This window comes from Tachysurus vachellii, chromosome 7 (assembly GCF_030014155.1).
Source record: "Tachysurus vachellii isolate PV-2020 chromosome 7, HZAU_Pvac_v1, whole genome shotgun sequence".
Lineage (NCBI taxonomy): Eukaryota > Metazoa > Chordata > Actinopteri > Siluriformes > Bagridae > Tachysurus > Tachysurus vachellii.
In genome coordinates this window covers 18,927,341-18,946,386 of record NC_083466.1, presented here as the reverse complement: position 1 = coordinate 18,946,386, position 19,046 = coordinate 18,927,341, and the positions used below count along the sequence as shown (strand labels likewise).

Below are 19,046 nucleotides of genomic sequence, written 5' to 3'. Positions count from 1 at the left end.
AATAATAATAATAATAATAATAATACTTTTATAATGTTTTCATAATAACATTTTGTTTTTCCAGACCTTTACAGACATCTTTCAATCATGTGCCTGGAGATTAATTTGTGGCCTGCTTGCTGACCACAGTTTTAGCACCTGACAGATTTTATATTCTGTACAACAGCATAATAATTCTTTTTTTAACAACACTGTCTGATGGCTGAATGTATGTGTCCAAACTCAACATTCTCTCTTTCCAAACCCTGTGGACTAGTTTACAGTCCAACATCAGGTGTTTGTAAAGTATCTAAAATTGTAATATTCAAATGTAATATCCTACAGTTGTGAAATGAGTACTGAAACATGTAATTTCCTTGAATATTTATTTCACTAAGATATAACATTTTATTTTATATAAGATTTTATTTTCATTATCAGTCTTAGCATTGAAACAGCAAGGTTAATTCATTTGTTTTTGCTCTACACTGTTGGGTTTGAGATCAGAAGATCGATATGAAACTTATATTTCCTGATACTTCCTGATCTAAACATGTTAAACAACTTAGAACATGGCACCTTTGGTGTTCAAGCACCCAATTTAGCTGAGTACTAGGACAAATATTCTTAATGTAAATAAAAATAAATAGCTCTTTATAATTGGTAGTATATCTCTTGCTTGCAGTAACTACATCAAAAAGGTGGCCCATTGACATTGCATTCTTATTTAGTGATGATTTTCAATGCTTTTCCTGCAGCCTCTTTCAGTTGTTGTTTGTTTTGGGGTTTTTTCCCTTGAGTCTTCTCTTCAGGGGGTGAAATGCTGCTCTCTTGGCTTAAGGTCTGGTGATTGATTTGGCCAGTTTAAAACCTTCCCCTTCTTTCCCCTGATGAAGTCCTTTGATGTGTTGGCAGTGTGTTTTGGCACATTGTCTTTCTGCATGATGAGGTTTCTCCCAATTAGATTGGATGAATTGCCATGGAAATTGGCCTCTGCTCTCAAAGTCTTCTTCAAACAGTAGACTGTGATTCCTTCACCCCTCCCTATGGAGATTGCTGGTGATGTCATTGACTGTGTTTCTTTTAGGGTTTTCTTTCACATCTCTCACAATGGTTGTGTTCAGTGTTTGTTTGCTAGTACAACAGTGCTTTTTTTTTTCTTTTTCAGGACATTCCAGATTGTTATACAGGTTGTGCCCATTGTTATTGAAATGGAGCTGATTGATTTTACTTACAATTTCAAAATGCTTTGTTTTTGTCCAGCTACCTATTTTCATGTTGTTTTTTTCTTAACAAATAATGCAGTATTTACAGGTGAATCCCAAGCCTCAATCAAAGAATACATAGAGTAGACATTCAGTGCTATTAATTACTTAAAGATTCATTTTAAGAGGGCACCTGGACAACAAGAGACACCTGTCAATCACATGTTCCAGTATTTTTGATCGCTTGAAAAACATGTGGGATCATCTCATATTCTTCTTTTGAAGACACATAGAGGGACGTTGGTGACGTTGTCTATGATGTACATCAGAGACTTGACTGAATGTTCTGCCATTCACAAATATAAGCAAATATACACTCACTGTCTATGTAAACTCTTAGTCTGCATTGCGTAGACTGGACAGGAGATCACCAGTTAATCAACCAAATCAAACCAGCCCTTTTGTTTAGCCTACAGTTAACTGATAACTGTTACACTACAGCCAAATGATTAGCTTATTAGATAGCTGCTTAAAATCTGCATGTGACAGGTGTTCCTTATAAAGCGGACAATGAGGAGGATTTGGCCACATGCATCTGAGGTGGATTTTAATACCTGATGGGCCACTGACACCCTCATGATCTCCGTAACTCCTTCCGAATATCTCTCCCAATCCCTCATCCTCTATCTCCTCTATCTCTCCCTACCTTTCAACCTCCATATGACCTTCTCTCTAATCCTCCCTCTCACTCTCCCTTTCTTCCCTGATTCACTCTCCTCTGCTCTCATCTATGTCTTCCCATATGGATCATTTTACACTATCCTGTGTGCTGTGTGCAAATTCAAAAGCAAGACTAGATCAGGTTATAAAAATGACTGTGATGTTTGTGGAGCTTTTAGAAAGGAAGATTGGGGCTTTAAATGGATCTGTAGGAGATGAGAGAGGGGCAAAGAGGATTTTGAATGAAGTGGAGAGAAACAGTGATAGGATACGGGGTGGAAGAAAGGCTCTTTAAAGTTTATTTCAAAGAAGGAAGTGGTTAAGATCAAGAGGGAGTGGGTAAAAAGAAGGAATGAGAGAAGGAAAGGAGGGTATAGAGGCCATCAATCACTCAACTCATGCCACAGTCACATGTAATGTCTATGTGGTCATGGCTCATATGTTATCATGTGTTAGTATGTTTGTGGGTCTGAGTGATGGCACAGTGCCATCCAATACAGCAAGCTGATTGAATGGGTCCATTGGGAAGGAAAGGGGCAATCATGTTAAGGCAGTTAGCACAGTGAGATACAATCAAAGATTCCCCTGTCTGTATTGGCCATGTTCATGCATGGGGTGAAAGAACATATCTCTGATGTGTGTGGGTGTAAATTGGTGTTTCAGAGGCTACATTTGCACACAGAGGTTGAGTGTATGTGGGTGTATGTTTGTTTAATGTTTTGGCCTCACTGATATCTGGGTCTTTCAAGAGCACTTAATACATCCTGACAGATAACTATTAAAAATATTTCAGTAATTGTTTACAAGATCTTTCATTTTATTTCATTATATATTGGAGCAAAGAACTGAAGCAGCTATCTCCAATTTATATTTGCATTTTGTAATTAAGCAGCATGTTTATCCAGTGTAACTTATAATTGAGAGATCATTCAATTCAGCTATTGAGATGTGCAGAGCCAAAGGCAAAACACTTCTTCTCTGGCAGGCCTTGGATTTTAACTGTCTTTCATATTTTTCATGAGGATTGCACGGTTTGTCCTTTTCTTACAATTCTACTAATATAGAATTAATTAAACTATTTGTGATTAAATATGAACGATGTAAGATTATTGAAAACTAGATATGAAATTTGGATTTTAACAGAAATAAATCAATGCCAACCAAAAGAACACAAAAGGCACAGTTCTGGTCTTTTGATTCATAGTCCATTAGCGGATCTATATTTTCTGTCGTCAGAAGCAGTCCATGCCTGTTTTCTTAGAACCTGCAGAATTAAGCAGCAAAGCATCATCACGTTGACATTTTTTACCAAAGTACCTGTTGGTGACTCAGTGCTTTTACCACATCCTTAACTTCAACTCATTTGCTCTTCTATGTGTTCTCAATAATTTGTTCTCAGATATTCGCGACCGGAGGAAGAAACCTGTCATGCTGTTCATTCATGGCGGCTCGTACATGGAAGGAACCGGAAACATGTTTGACGCAAGCGTGCTGGCAGCTTACGGCAATGTCATTGTGGTGACCATGAACTATAGACTGGGAGTGCTAGGTGAGTCTCCTGTCTCTTATTCAAAATAATCTCCTGTACATTTGTACATTTTTAGGTAGATCTAACAATCTGTAATCAAACCGTGATTCCCTGCGATAGATTACAGATATTAGCCTCAAGATCAGATTCAGGCTGTCAGTTACAGGTCAGAGAACAGTTTCTGACTCTTCTTGGAATTTAAGTCAGATTATTGCTGCTGTTATAGTAATGCACATCCTAGTAAAGTCACATCGCTCATACCTGATAAGACTAATATCATTAGAGCAGAATTTCTTTTCTGGTTATTGTAAAGCAGCATTGACCCTAAATTTCTCTCTTGACTGTTGAATTAAACTAATGAATCTTGTGCTGAGTTAAATGGTATGTTGGAGCAGAAACACTAATTTGTTCAGTGCTATAACCAAGACTGAATTTGGACATTTTGTGGTAGTATTTAACACTCTTATTCTGCACCTACATCAGCTTACCATATTACTGTCATGATTTTTATTGCATATTAAAGCCGAGAGGCTATGAAACACCATCAGTGAAGGTGAAAATCCCTGCCCTGATAGCAATCATGCAACCACCAAAAAGATGTGCTATTTTAGAAAGCCCTGCTTTAATGTAATTCAACTATAAAAACTACTCTGGTGTTTTGTGTCACCCAAAAGAGTGTTTGACATGCGTAATGCTGTCAGTGATGCTTTCACTGTATTTACTGCTGAATTTCAACCCGATTATGTCACGATGAAACATAGCTTAGCTTTTGTCTATGGAATATAAATAGAGGATTGATTTCATACCTTTTGAAGAATCTGATGACAAAATCTTTTGTGATGTGCTCATAAGCTGGGACTTTGAGCCATGAATGAATAAGCTTGAGTATAGAGAGGAGGAAGTGAGACAATAAAAGAGCCTTCATGAGAAGCAGCAGCTAAAGATGCATTATCCGTTCTCACTGAGGAAAAAAGCAGTTTGTTGTGCTTATATCACCAACACCAAGCCAAGAAAAATCAGTGTGCTGCTATCATTGATGTGAAAATTACAAAATACAATTACTCCAATGTAAAGTCTACAGTATATAGATCTTTCCACTAAAGGATGGTTTTCACAGATCACTTTTGTCTACACTTCTCTGGAATATGGCATACAGTCATTTATGGCATCAGACATCGGAGATCTTGAATCTACATATATTTTAACATGTGACAGAAAGAATACGAGATTTTCTAGTATTTACTATTATTTAGAAATTTACTAGTAAGTAATTAATTAAAACTTTTTAATTTAAAAAATTAAAAAAAAAATGTAGGCAGGATTTTTTACTTTTTTTTTACACTTAAAGTTAATGTAGTTTAATTCAATTATTTTCTCTTTTATATTTTTGGAAGGATTTTGGAGGTTTTCTTTTACTGGAGTGTTTATTCAACTATGTCACTAAAGAATTTGTGTATTTTTATCATTGCTAAGATTCAACACTAATAAGCCAGAACATTTTACAATGACAAGCTGGCAGATTTAACACTAGGAAAACATACGATTTAATACCAAACCAAATACTAAACCAGAACACTTTTACAGTGGAAGAGTAGATCTAGAACATCCAGCTATAACAGCCACCACTCGCAAGGCTTTCAACTAGATTTTGGAGTGTGGCTTTGGAAATATCTGTCTATTCAGCCACAAGAGCTTTAGTGAGGTCAGACACTGAGTATTGGGCAGGAAAGCCTGGCATTAAGTCTGTGTTCTAGTCCATCCCCAAAGGTGTTCATTGGGGTTGAGGTCAGGGATCTGTGCAGCCCACTTGAGTTTATCCACACTAACCTTGGCATATTGTGCACATAGCTTTGTCACACTCAAACAAGTTTGGTTCTCTTAGATCCAGCAAATGGAACTCTTAAAGCTAAGGCATGCATAGACATGCTAGACAATTGTGTGCTATCAACTTTGTGGCAATAAGGTTGGATGACTCACATATAGGTGTTATAGTCAAGTGTCGACAAAGAAGAATACTGTATGCTTACCTTAATCTGCAGGATCATCGAGTTCTCTGAGATGTAGCTCCTGTACTATTCTGCTTTGGTGGAATATCCCTTTAACATACTAAGTGCTTTACATTAACATAATAAGTGCCATTTTACATATAATAGACCTTAGAACATTATTCAACAAATATTACTTACAACATCTTTTGTGTATTGGCAAATCAATTTTCTAACACATTTCTTTGCTTATCCTTGAAAAGAAAGTCCAACAGCACAACATGCCTCACCCTGCACGCTAAGGAATCTTTGGATGCATGAATTTAAGCATTTTTGTTGGTGACATGAAAAGCTAAAAGATTTCCCACTGTAAATCTTATAGAAGGATATAAAATGTTTATTCTGATTTCTATGGGTAGAGATTTACAGAGCAACTTTATTAAGGAAACCAACATGGCCCTGCTCTATTGAAATACTTTGGCCTTTATATAAACTCTGGCCATAAGCAAACTTTAGAGTTTTGAATTAGGATTTGCTATAAACTGGTAAAATACAAATGACAGGCTCCATCTCCTCAATCCTGTGGAGTGGATTATCCAGTGTTCCCCTCCAATTTCATGGCTTTAGTTCCAATCTGAGGTTAATTCCAATTCAGTAATATTTTGTCCACAAAAAGGGAGACAGAATTATATATAAAACTAAAATACTTAAATGTATGTAAAACAAGGGTAAAACTATGAATTATATAATACTATTAATAGTTAGTATGCAGTTTGCTACCAGTTCTTATCGGAACTGGATAAGTCGAATTCACAAGTGGTAATAAAACCAGAATGTTTGCAGGGTTAAAAGCCCAATTGAACCATAAACTGAGCATGTGATTGAATAAGTAGCTTTGATTTGGCTGTTCAGCACTGTGACTGGAGTGACTGGAAGAAGGCAGATCCTAGAAGAGCATTCTGGGACCCATAAACACTATATAATATTTTCCACTTTATCTTTATATGAATGAAATATTGGCACGATGTACATTCATGCGAGTCAGCGGTGGATGTGATAGCTTTATTGGGTTAGCACGGTTAGAAATATGCTTATCCATCTTTCACTTTAACTACAGGCCTGCCCAGAGCTATTGCCCCAAGATTTTGCTTCATTAGCAGAAAAGGAAAGGTCTGCTAAAAAAAAAGTCATTAAAGCTCCCGTCTCCTTCAGAGCGTGTGGGACTGCAGCAGTGTGAGCTTCACTTTTCCAAAAGCACATGTATGGTTCCAAACATTGCTTATATGGAATGCCTAATGTTTAGATTCCCAGTACAGCTGCCTTTAGAAGACTTGAAGTTCACCAAGTCAGGCCTCAGCTACTGTTTAATATTGACAATTCATAAGAAATATATAAGAACTGACTACACACATCCTACAACCTTCTGTCTCCAGTGCAGTATTAGTGCTGTACATTGTTGCCTTTGGCACAGTTTTTTTTCTTTTTTGCGTGTGTGTGTGTGTGTGTATGTGTATGTGTGTGTTCATGGATATGACTGTCTGGGAATAATGCCACAGTGTAATGCCAGACAGAGACTGAGAGATGGACCGGCAGAAAGACAGAAACAGAGTGCCAGTTAGTGGAAAATTACTGTCCTGAACTCTGCAGGACTGTAGATACAGATTTGACTTTGTGATACAGATGTGACAATTGTTATGTGATACAGAACCATCTGATCCTCAAAATATAGGATCAGGTTTTGCAGATTTTATTTGAAATTCTTCTTTTAGTAAGGTTAAGGTAAGGGTTAGTTTTCAGTGTAATGTTACATTAATTACTCATCATTATGTGTGTGTGTGTGTGTGTGTGTGTGTGTGTGTGTGTGTGTGTGTGTGTGTGTGTGTGACATAGACCTAGATCACTAGATTCTAACAAGGATCTGGAAAGCTGTAGGTTTTATAACCCTTAATAAGCTTTCTATGCAGGTAGAAATATGTGGCCTTTTTTTGTCTTGTGGTCATGTGGGGATATTTAGAATTTTTTTCAACAAACAAAAGCAGCTTAAAAGCAAAAATAGCAGACAAGGGTTCTGAGGACGAGATAAGATTTGTTTTGAATATCTAAAACAATGCAAAAGATACATACACACAGTCTTACTCAACCCACAAGATGATTTTCCTTATGGTACTATCAATTATTATATATATACATGTGTATATATACTGTATACACACACCATAATGGTCTCTAAAGTGCCTGGACCCCACAGTAAATAAAGCATGTTTATGTTTTTGTCTAAATGCTCTGTGTTTCCCACAGTGCACATCCATTACTCAAGTCACTCATAGTGCAGTCTGAAGAAAATGTGGTTATGGGGAGCACATTGTTGCTACCATCTTTCCTCTCTATGCATCCCTTGTTGCCTTGGTGGCGGTTGCTGTGGCAGTGATTAAGACTCAGGCCTTGCCCCATTCCTGTCTGTCTGGCCGATGATTAAAACACCGTCTCGGCCATCAGGTCATCAGGCACACCGGATATCACAGCAGCCACGCTGGTAATAAAGCAAGGAGAAATCTGGCTGCACATTTTTTTTGTACTTTTCTCTTTTTTTTCCTCTCACACTTTCTCTGTTAGTCATATGTGACTTCATGGGCTGTTTTTTTTTTGTTTTGTTTTGTTTTTGGTTAAACCCCTCCTTGAATTACAGCGAGCAGGATGTAATGTCATCTGTGGGGAGCTAATTTCTTCCTGCACATGCTGTTCAGTGATTGAGCCGTGTGTGTTTGTGTGTGTATGTCCCTACAAAGATGATAGGAATATTTGATAGGTTTGACCTTGTGGGGATATCTGGCTGGTACCCTTGCCTTTTAAACAAAAAATAAACCAGCGTTAATGTAAACAAAAAAAATCATGTTACTGAGAATTTATTTTTAATTGTAGTATAGCAATAACTAGCTTAATAATTATGTAAATGAAAGGTCCTTAGTTTGTGTGTGTGTGTACAAAAAGATTGAAAATAATTATGTAGATGAGCTAAAAATAAAATTCTCAGTTGCCTTTTAAATCTGCACTGAGCCCAACTATAGTCACTAAAATACAAAATGGTAGTACAGTGTGAACATAACACACAAACACACATCCATATAGAAAGACACGCACACATACGCACACACACACGCACACACACACACACACACATTTTGCAAAATAAATTGGCATTCAGGACAAGAGCATGCTCGAGAAAGGACATGTCCAGGGTTTAAGTGTGTGTGTCTGTGTGTGTGTGTTTGTGTGTGTGCGTGTGTGTCTATGGCATGTAGTTTGCTTTGACAAGATTGTGTGAGATATTAAGACATGAACGGAGAGCTTCTCCAAATCCAGACCATCCGGACAGTTTCCATAGCAACCTATAGCAGAATTGATAAGCCAGGGTCTCTTGACTCTGATAGAAAAAGCCTGGGGAGTGGAGGAGAGGCTGAGAAGGAAGTGGAAAAGTGGGGGGAAGAGATAGATGGATGACATTAATAAGTATGGTGAGATAGTTTAAAGTGAACACCACACGTTACACACACACACACACACACACACAAACACACACACACACACACACACATATACACACACACACACACACACACACACACACATCCACATCAGTACTGATCTTTTATTTTGTTATTTTTCTTTCCGGTTTCTTGTACCTTCTGTTTTCCCTAGTGTTTTTATCCATTGTCTCTTTTCTATTTATCCTGTTGTCTTTTTTAGGTTCCTGACCTCCTTGTTCATTACTTATTCCCTCTTTCCCAAGCATCCTGAACTGGATAAAAAGATTAATGGCATGTCTGGCTCTGACGGATGTGTAACAACACAAAAGCTTGTTTCAAGATTTCTAAAACTTTTGCAAAGAACAAATTTTTGTAAAGAACAGATTTTTGTTGTTATAGATGATGTGATGCGGCCTGACACAAATCAAATTATTTTCGATTAACAGCAGGTTCTGAAGTGTTTCATTCATCATATATGACAGCGTTTGTTATGGAGTAAATTTTTAATTTATTAATGAATTATGTTTTTTTTTAACCATTTAGAGTTGCACTTAACATTGTGGGACTTCCTGTGATGGAAGACAGCTCTAAGACTCCACCGATAAATGCTAAGTAAATATCAATGATTATACAGTTTACATTGTTAAATAGCAACATGTTTTAAAATCAATATATTATTAGATTTGCTTATACAGAACCTCCACCCAATGAATGAGCTGTAACTATAGAAACATTAACATATAACAATTCACAAGCAACTTTAGCACCAGTGACTAGTAGATTGAGTATCGAGTTTTAAAGTGTGCTCAGACGGTAAGTGTGACATTTATATTTGATGCCTACTTGAACCGGTGCGAATTGGACACGATGATGTTGGAGAAGTGGCAGCTGTGGTCTCTTCTCATCCCGTCACATTTAACTTTCTCTGAATTTTCATGGCTCAGTAGCGGAAGCTGAAATATCTTTTGCTGCACCGATATTTCCTGTCATGCCAAAAAGTGTGGGAAGGGGCAAGTAAGCTATTGTCATGCACTCATGAATAGAAAATCAGCCAAACCTGCCCACTAGTCCAGGACTATGTTTGACCTCCATCTGAGTGGTCTGACTGCAGGGATTTTAAAACGGTATGTGTGAAACTGAGTGTAATGGGATGTGAATGGAGGAGATTCTCGTTTCTGTGTCTGTCTCTTGCTGTGAAATCTGTCCCCTGAGGAGACACTTGGACTGTACTCCAGCAGCTTGAAGGCTTCTGTCTCCTCACTGATAAAGCTCCAAAAATCAGCAGATGAAGAATCTTCCCTTCTCCTCTCCTCTCTTCTCTTCTACTTGCTTCTCATCTTTAATTCTCTGTTTTCCTTTTCTCTTCTCATTTTGCTTATCCAGTCAAGTCCTTATTTTCTCTTATGTTCTTTTTTCTCTTCTCTTCTCTTCTCTTCTCTTCTCTTCTCTTCTCTTCTCTTCTCTTCTCTTCTCTTCTCTTCTTTTCTCTTTTCTTCCTTTTTCTCCTATTCTTTTTTCTTCTCTTTTCTTCTATTCTCATCTCTTCCCTTTTTTCTTCTCTTCTCTTCTCTTCTCTTCTCTTCTCTTCTCTTCTCTTCTCTTCTCTTCTCTTCTCTTCTCTTCTCTTCTCTATGATTGACTAGATTTCCTGTGATTGACATGCTCACCTTTTCCTTCAAGTAACCTAATAATTAGTAAAGGCTAAACAACTGGAGGATATTATAAAGGAGAAAGCAACTGGAATGAAAGAATATATGTCTTGAGTGTGTGATGGACTTGGAGAGGACAGAAAAAGAGGAACATTACAAAAACATAGAAGTCAGTGGGGAGGAGTGAGTAAAAGGAACAGATTGGAAGATCGGGGGCCGAAAATGGAAAGTTGAAATGAAAGAGATGGAAATGGAGGAGCGAGAGAGCAGGCCACTCATCTATTCACTCGGACATGTTGAGCACAGGCTGCCCCTCTCCACGCAACACACTGCAACAGCTGCTGCGAGAACACAACCACATCTGCTCCGGCTCCTCTCTCTCTTTCTCATCCTCTATCTCCCTCTTCCCAGCTTTGATTATGCCAGTGTACAGTGTGTGTAGCCAGAGGGGAAGCTGCCTGATCGCAAGTGATTAAGTCAGGTGGGCTTCAACAGTTAAGTGGGATGTTGAATAATTAAAGTAGAGAGCACAGATATGGCATACGATACAGCATGCATCAGCTTGGTAATGCGAGCACTCGACTTTTTTTTACTCTTTTTAGCTCTCTTTTGCTTAAAAAACATTTCTAAGTGGTTTAATCTCCCGATCATAGGACAGACATGCTTGCATTTTAATCAGCTCTCTTTTTGCATGTGAGTGAAATTTCATTCTACTACTGTAGACATCCTACTTTCCCATCATATCTTCTATAATAATAATAATAATAATAATAATAATAATAATAATAATACAGTAAAAACAGTACTAACTGTTATTTATAAAGAATCTTTTATGCATTATGCAGTTTAAACTGCAGCTCAAAGTGCCTGGTGAGGAATGAAAATAAATACACAATGAAGAAAATTTAAGTGTGCATACAGTCAGTCTGCTTTGCTAGTCTGCTAACAACCAACTTCCCTATTATTTACTGCCTTGTTTCATGCCTTGGATATACATATACAGTACAGCTACTACGGTTTTTCATCTGTTTGTCGAAGCTGGACAGTGCACACCCACAAGGAGCAATATTATGGGTTGCTACATGCCCACAAGAGACAAATTTACAAGCAAATTGCTGTTAGCTAGACTGAAAGTGAAGTTATGCTATGAAGACTTATGTGTTGCGTGTTTTGTGAATTATAGGTTCTGCAGCATCCTTATATCGGTCTTCCAAAGCCCATACACAAGCATTCACACTGCTCCTACTGTGAGCGCAACGACCGATCTAATTTCCAGAGTAGGCAAATTAGGCAAGAAATGTCACATAAAAATATAATTACTGTGGTTTAAAATTCCCCAACAAATACACACACACACACACATATGCACAAACACAAATACACTCACACATGCTGGTGGGAAATGGCATATGGTAATGGTCAAGATGTTTAAGGGTCAGTGGAGGTTGCATTTCAGGGATTTGAGCATTGCGTGTGTGAGAGACTGCATATGTGTGTGTCACTACACTTGACACTGTGCAGCAATCTGCTCGTGCTAATTCAGTCACTAATTCATTAACTAATTAGCTGGTGCATTCTGGGAAAGCATCTCATTTCCATTTAACACATCTTAAGCCTAGAGGAGGATCTCTCTGCTAATATATTGTGTTGCAGTTACAGTCTTGAATAAAGCTGTTTCAGTCTACTGAGCTAACACAAAGACATGAGTGCTAATTTGCTGTGTGGACTCATTGTTTTAGAACAATTGAACAGAAACAAACATTCAGTCTCACTGTCTTACTGCAACAATGCGTCTAACCAGCAACTTGCCACAGTGTGCTTAACCAATTGGTCTTTTTAACTTAATTAGCCACAGTGAGGATGTTGGATCGCAGCCATTGAGAAGAGTTGGTGATTTGGTGAGGATTCTGGCTGTGGCAGAATTAAAGGATGGAGTGATATATGGATGTGTGTGTGTGTGTGTGTGTGAGAGAGAGAGAGAGAGAGAGAGAGAGAGAGAGAGAGAGAGAGATCCTTTCTGAGTTATGCAGTGTTCTAGCCTACAGCTATAGTTATCCACTGAAAAAAATTCAGTGTGACAGAATGCAGAGAAAGCCTATCCTTAAATATGAGAATAATTTCCAAGCACTCAATTTGATCATGTTTGCTGTCCATATAATGATTTGACCACCATTCAGGCCCCCACGCCTCTTTAAGCATTCAGCACACTCTGCTGGGTCTCAGTTAAAAGCTTAACCAGCATTTGCACTAATTGGCTTGATGGTAGAGAAGCCTCAGCGTGGCTTTACTGGCTTCAGTGATTGGGCAGAGGCAGACATCAAAGGTCACTGTGTGTCCTCAGTGTGATTGCTGCTAATATGAAACCCGTTTCATGTTTTTCCAGTGATAATTAAAGCAGAGCTTCCTAATGTAGACGAGTAGTCAGTTCCTGAGGTGGATACCCAGCAGTCCCCTGACCTTCCACTGATCAGGAACAGGGTGTGAAATTAGCACCTGCCCACCCACCTTTTATGGGTAAAATCTGCAGCTGTTGCTTACTGCTGCTGTTGCTAACTGCCTGTAAACCACTTGTTGATGATAGAAAACAGTTGACTGACTGACTGACTGACTGACTGAAACCATACAGGTTTTCTTAAACATGAGTAGTGCATATAGATCGTGCTCAATGCACATGCATTGTCTTGACTCAGCTTCATGTCTCTCCTCACGGTTCATTTCTGATTTCAGTGATGTTTATGTTTTCTCATCTTACAAACGTAGCTGGGCAAAATCCTGCCTTATTGAAGAGAAATATAAAAGTAAGATGTGAAAACTGATGAGGAAAAGTTGTGTGTGTGTCACGTTGGCGATGGTGTGGCATAGAATTAACAGACCCGAAATTCAGGGATAAAGACGAACCATGGTTTATTGGATGAAAATGTAACAAAAGATGACTTGACCTTGAACAAGCATAATATAAACCAAAATGAGAACACATAGAAACGACATGACATAACTTAGACAAAAACAGGGTTATTTAAAAGATGAAAACAAAACAAACACAACAACACACAACAGCAAACGTAGCACACTATGACAAACATTTGACACACGATGAAGGGTATAAATAAGTGCCCCAGCAGGGTATAGCCTGTCTCTTTCATAGTGTGTGTGTAGAGGGTGAGAGGAAGTCACACCTCCAAAGTTGGAAGATTGATTCACAACTCTACATGGAATAAACAAATAATGAATAAATCAAATGGAGCATTGTGTTTTTTAGTGTAAAGTGAACTGGGCAGTGAATTTTAATTTTACCCATGATCACAGGTTTTGGAGGAGTTGGAATTGAACTTATTTTTTAGGAATGTGTATGAAGCCTGTGATTATAGCAAGACTAACCTTTGTTTCAGGAACTTAACTGAATACTGTAGTCATACAGTATTCATAAAGACTATCCTGTAATCATAAAGACTGTTCTGTGCTCATCCCAGGACTTACACATTTTTAACACCCTTAGTACTGTTTGCTTTTACTCTTTCACTGGCATAATGATTCATAAATTGAAATATCCAGTGTCACCAAGATATGGATGATGTCCCATTCTTCTCAAGGTTTCTTCCTCATGTCATCTCGGCCAGTTTTAACTTGCCACAGTTGCCTGTTTCTATAAAGCAACACTGTGATCATGTCTATTGTTGGAACTGAAATACAGGACATTAAATTCAATTGAATTGAATTGAATATCTGAATTAAATTTAGGAACTCTGGGGAAGTGCAACATGGGACAGATTTCTTGTCAAACTGCTGCTGGCTAGTCTGCTGTAGTTTCTGCTGATTTTATTAGACTTTATCACAGAAAGCAGAACATAGATGACATGAATCTGGCTCTGGTCATTTAATACACACACATGCTTCCCATCTTGTTTTATTAGTTTCGATTCATTCAATGTATGTGTCATATATGTATGTGTGTATATCTGTATGTGTGTACACAGAATTTGTGTGTTCAGGTTTGTGGCTCTTGGTATTCAGAACCGTTTTGCTCCACGTTGAAGATCTACGTTCGTTAATCAAATTCTGAAGCTTTTAATATTTTATTCAAAGGCTAAGGCGGCAATCGAAATGGGATAGTGAATATAAATGTGTGAATATGTAGTGCACGGTGGTAAAAGTACGAGAATATAGTGGCTGATGTTTTATTACAGCATTGCATATTTTATAATGGTAAATTAACCACTGTATATATTTGATATACTCTCTCTCCTTCTCATTTATTGTCACTCTCACATTCATTGTGTGGCATCTACTCACACACACTGTGGTATTTCTCACACTTAGCCTCGAGTACTTTTTGCTTCTGTATACTATACTTTGCTTTCTAACATTCCGCTTAATAATGGATAGCTTTGTATGATCTATAATTCAGAACCAGCCCTATAACAGACCCAAACTAACCTGTCAGAACTATGGCATCTTCTGGATGTGTGTTTGTCAGTGTGTTTGTGTGTGTGTGTGTGTGTGTGTTTCACACCATGAATAGGATATGTGTATTATGTCTAGCTATGCAGAATGAAGATTGAGCAGATGAACAGATGATGCTGTCACAGACCTTCAACAGGGCAATGATACGTGTCCTGATTTTAATTGGACACTGTCACTGGACATGACAGATCTCATCGGAGCAAAACTGAGTACAAACCTAGAAGCCCAGCATGCAGTGTTAATTACATAATAATCTTATGAATGGATGGCACATATATGTAAATATCTGTTTTTCCTTCAGGCTGTGTTGACAGTGATAGGAGGAGAGAGTCAGCCAGTGTGGAAAAGATTTCAGAACAATCATGGGGCACTGCAGGCCAAATGGGAAAAAAATCTCTCTCTCTCTCTCTCTCTCTCTCTCTCTCTCTCTCTCTCTCTCTCTCTCTCTCAGATCATTTCTATGTTGAGAATTTGTATGTAATAAGCTACTGTCTGTGTGGAGTTTTGTATGTTCACCCTGTTTCCAGGTTCTATCCAGTTTCTTTAGTTTCTTAAGATCTCCCAAAATGTCAGCTGGTGGATTGGTGACTCTAAATTGCCTCTAGGTGTGAAGGTATGCATTTGTATGTGTCAGAAGGATGCCATGTAATACTAATAAAATGAAGAAAAAGAAGAAAAGTAAAATAATGTTTAAAAGACTCCTGTAAGCTGACTGCTGCACATTCACTGCATGCTCAAGGCCTACTTTGGTTAATCATGATTATTAATCATGTAATTCAATCATATTAAATTTATTTCCAAGAAGGCAATCAGAAAAGGAATTGAAAAACAAAACAATAGCAAAAACGTTATACAATTATAAAATAATTATTATTTTCATTCATAGTATTGTAACATCCATCATTATATAATATTATTTAATATATAATATTATTAATAATAGTGTTATTTAATAGTATGAGTATTAGAATACTTATATAGAGTTTTTTTTCTTATATAGAGAGCCTTTTTCTGTTTTTACACTTTGCCCTCTCTGATCTGCTGGAGTCTAACTGTTATGACAGCCTGCCAGTGTGTGTTCACCAACTAGTCTCTCTCTCTCTCTCTCTCTCTCTCTCTCTCTCTCTCTCTCTCTCTCTCTCTCTCTCTCTCTCTCTTACTCTTTTAGCCCTATCTCTGCATTGCTCACACTTTTTGTGTCCCAAATTCTCTTCTCATTCAGTCTGCATGAGCTTTTCCTCCCCTCTATTGACTTCTCATCCATCATTCTCTCGTTGTCTCCTCCACTTCCACTCCTTTCATCTTGCACATTAATAGTCGTCCCTCCATCTCCGCCAACTCAGCCACACCTGTCTCTCTTCTTTCCTTCCCTCCCACTAACCTGTCGTTTATTTTTCTGTCCTTTCTTCCACTTGCTCTTTATGCCTCCTTTTTTTGTTTTCTTTTATGAGGCTCATGTCACCAGACCCAGCGTCATCCATCTCTGTCTGCCTCTCTTGCTGTGCCTCGTTTGTCCAGTCCTCTGCTGTTATATTTTTGCTGCTGCAGTCGCCCTGTTTTCTCTCCACTGTGTGGGACTTGGAGTCTCAGGAGCTCTCACTCTGGCACAACAAGTGACGACCTGTAGGAGATTTAAAGCTACACCAAAGCAGCAGTGTGAAGAGAATCTGTAATGGAGAGAAGGCTGATGGAGACAGAGTGAAAAGTTGGGAGACATGATGTGAAAAATTGAACCAGACCTAAGGACTCTGGTGTGTGTGTGTGTGTGTGTGTGTGTGTGTGTGATCAAGATGAGGACAACAGTAAGCTTTTGCTCATCAGCTCCCATTGTGTTCTTTAGCTTCAGCCTTCATGTTCGCTTAGAATGAATGACAGCTGGGAAGAGAACACACATACACACACCCATACACACACACACACTCTTTGGGTCTGGTCCATATTTTCAAGCCTGATTCTAATAATGCGTTGGCCTGCTGTAACCAAAAACACTTAAACAGAATAATTACACTCCTACACAAGTAAACCAAACCAAGTAAAAGAGATCGAGCCCACTATTTACTTTCTGAGCCACACAATATTTGGAGTAGAATTGTAGTTTGTGTGGTGTACATGTGTGAGCTATGAAAGGACATATGATAATTTTGCCATTTGGGGACATTTTGATGATCCCCATGTGAAAAGAAGCTTTAAAAGTGCATGATAATAATCATAACTATTAAAAGCTACAAATAATCAGTTATGTAATTAATAGTTATGCCAGAATGTTTAAGCAAATAGTTAAACTATAAGCATTAAAGAGGCCATGTGCAACACAGATAAAGTTAAAGTTTGTAAGGTAAGTGCTCTTTATTTAGAAAGTCCATCCACATAAACACATGAAGCATGAATAAAACATAGCAGTGAGAGTTAAACTCGTGAGTCAGATTTAAAGATTTATGGAACATGATTATTTTGTGTCATTATTAGCATTTTCATCCTGAGGGTCACTACTGGTTAACTTATAGCCAGTAATAATAATAATAATAATAATAATAATAATAATAATAATAATAATAATAATAATAATAATAATAATAGGTGGGCAGCAAATGTAAACACTGCATGCATGTAACTAAATATTTAACAGTCATTTTAGTATGATGGTTTGTTTAAACAGCATTCACATTAACATCTATGGCAGTTGCCAGATTCTTTTATCTAGAGTAATGAATAAAAGTAAGAGTAGTGGAATAAGAGTACTGTCAATCTGAAAAAACATAACATCACATACAGGACATTTGTTAGGGAATGTAATACTTCTAGGTTCTTAATACTTGTACAAATGTCACAAGAAAATGTTGTGTGGCAATCACAGCTTGTCCAGAAACAGTCAAAGCATCTCAGCATTATCTTTCAATGTCATCCCCTTTCTCTAGCACTTAAAAGCCACACTTATTCTAGTCTAAATTCCCTGTTTTATTTTGCCCTGTGCCTTTTCGATTTGCTGTCAAATTAGCCTACTTGCGTTTCCCATTTCTAGTGTGTTTGCACTTCTTGCCTGCTGACCACTGTTAATTCAGGAGCACTTATTATTATTAATGGCTTCATTTGGATATGATGCTTAGCTTTGGAGTACAGACCCTCTTCAAGCCTTTTCAGCTTAGAAAATCTGTCACAACTGCTCAGTTTCTAAGAGTGGTGACGTTAAGACTTGAAAATTTTTATTAAACATAATATTAATGTGACAGAAGTAACCAGAGAATAACAGTACATCTGTTCATTTATGGCATGATGCTGTTATAAAATACAGAAGGATTATTATTCCCAAGTGTGCATTCTACCCCACAGTGGAATCAAGTCTATGTGGTATGATCCCAAGTTCTAATTTTAGTCATAAAAGAGCCTTCAGAAATTAAAGACAGAGTATTGTCATAATCAGGAACTCGTGTCATAACCACAGTGATAATGGACAATCATGTCTTTCCTTTTATTTTATCAAAGCTTGTCTTGTGCTTTATTTCCTTTAATTTGGTTTCTCTGCACTGTCATTTATTACATACACTTAATTAGGTTCTCACTTAGGGTTTAAACCTCTCTATAAAAGACCAAGGTCACTAGTGTCAGCCTCCGGTTTATAGGTTATAAATCCTTATAGCTTCTTTAAGTACTGTGTAGTAGGGCTATAAGATGAAGGCATTCTCTGTATCTGTATGCATTTAGGGCTTTAAATGTTGTACCTGTCTCTCAATTCAGACCTGAAGTGTGCATGGCCTAAACCTAAATTTGATTTTCTTTCTTTTTTATATGAACACTAAAACAATTTTATACTTTCAAAGTTAATATCTTGCATTTATATATTTCTGTAAAACCTCTTACTGACTGTGTCCACTGTTAAAAGTGCTAAACGAATTAAACTGAATTTAATTTGATTACTTTAAAAAAAAGAAAAACTGCCAGCATGATGCGTTTAAAGTACAGATGCATGGAACTGATTTTTAATCCCACTCATGCGGTTA

General features: G+C 37.6%; 1 protein-coding gene across 2 annotated transcripts in view; it reads left to right on the top strand.

The window, feature by feature from the left end:
• The window catches only part of nlgn2a (neuroligin 2a), a 166,090-nt gene that overhangs the window by 112,888 nt on the left and 34,156 nt on the right, over positions 1 to 19,046 (top strand). For both annotated transcript variants that reach the window (XM_060874777.1, XM_060874776.1), the window contains one exon: positions 3,304 to 3,453. In XM_060874777.1, the coding sequence (XP_060730760.1) occupies positions 3,304 to 3,453 (150 nt within the window). The remainder of the gene's footprint in view (positions 1 to 3,303; positions 3,454 to 19,046) is intronic.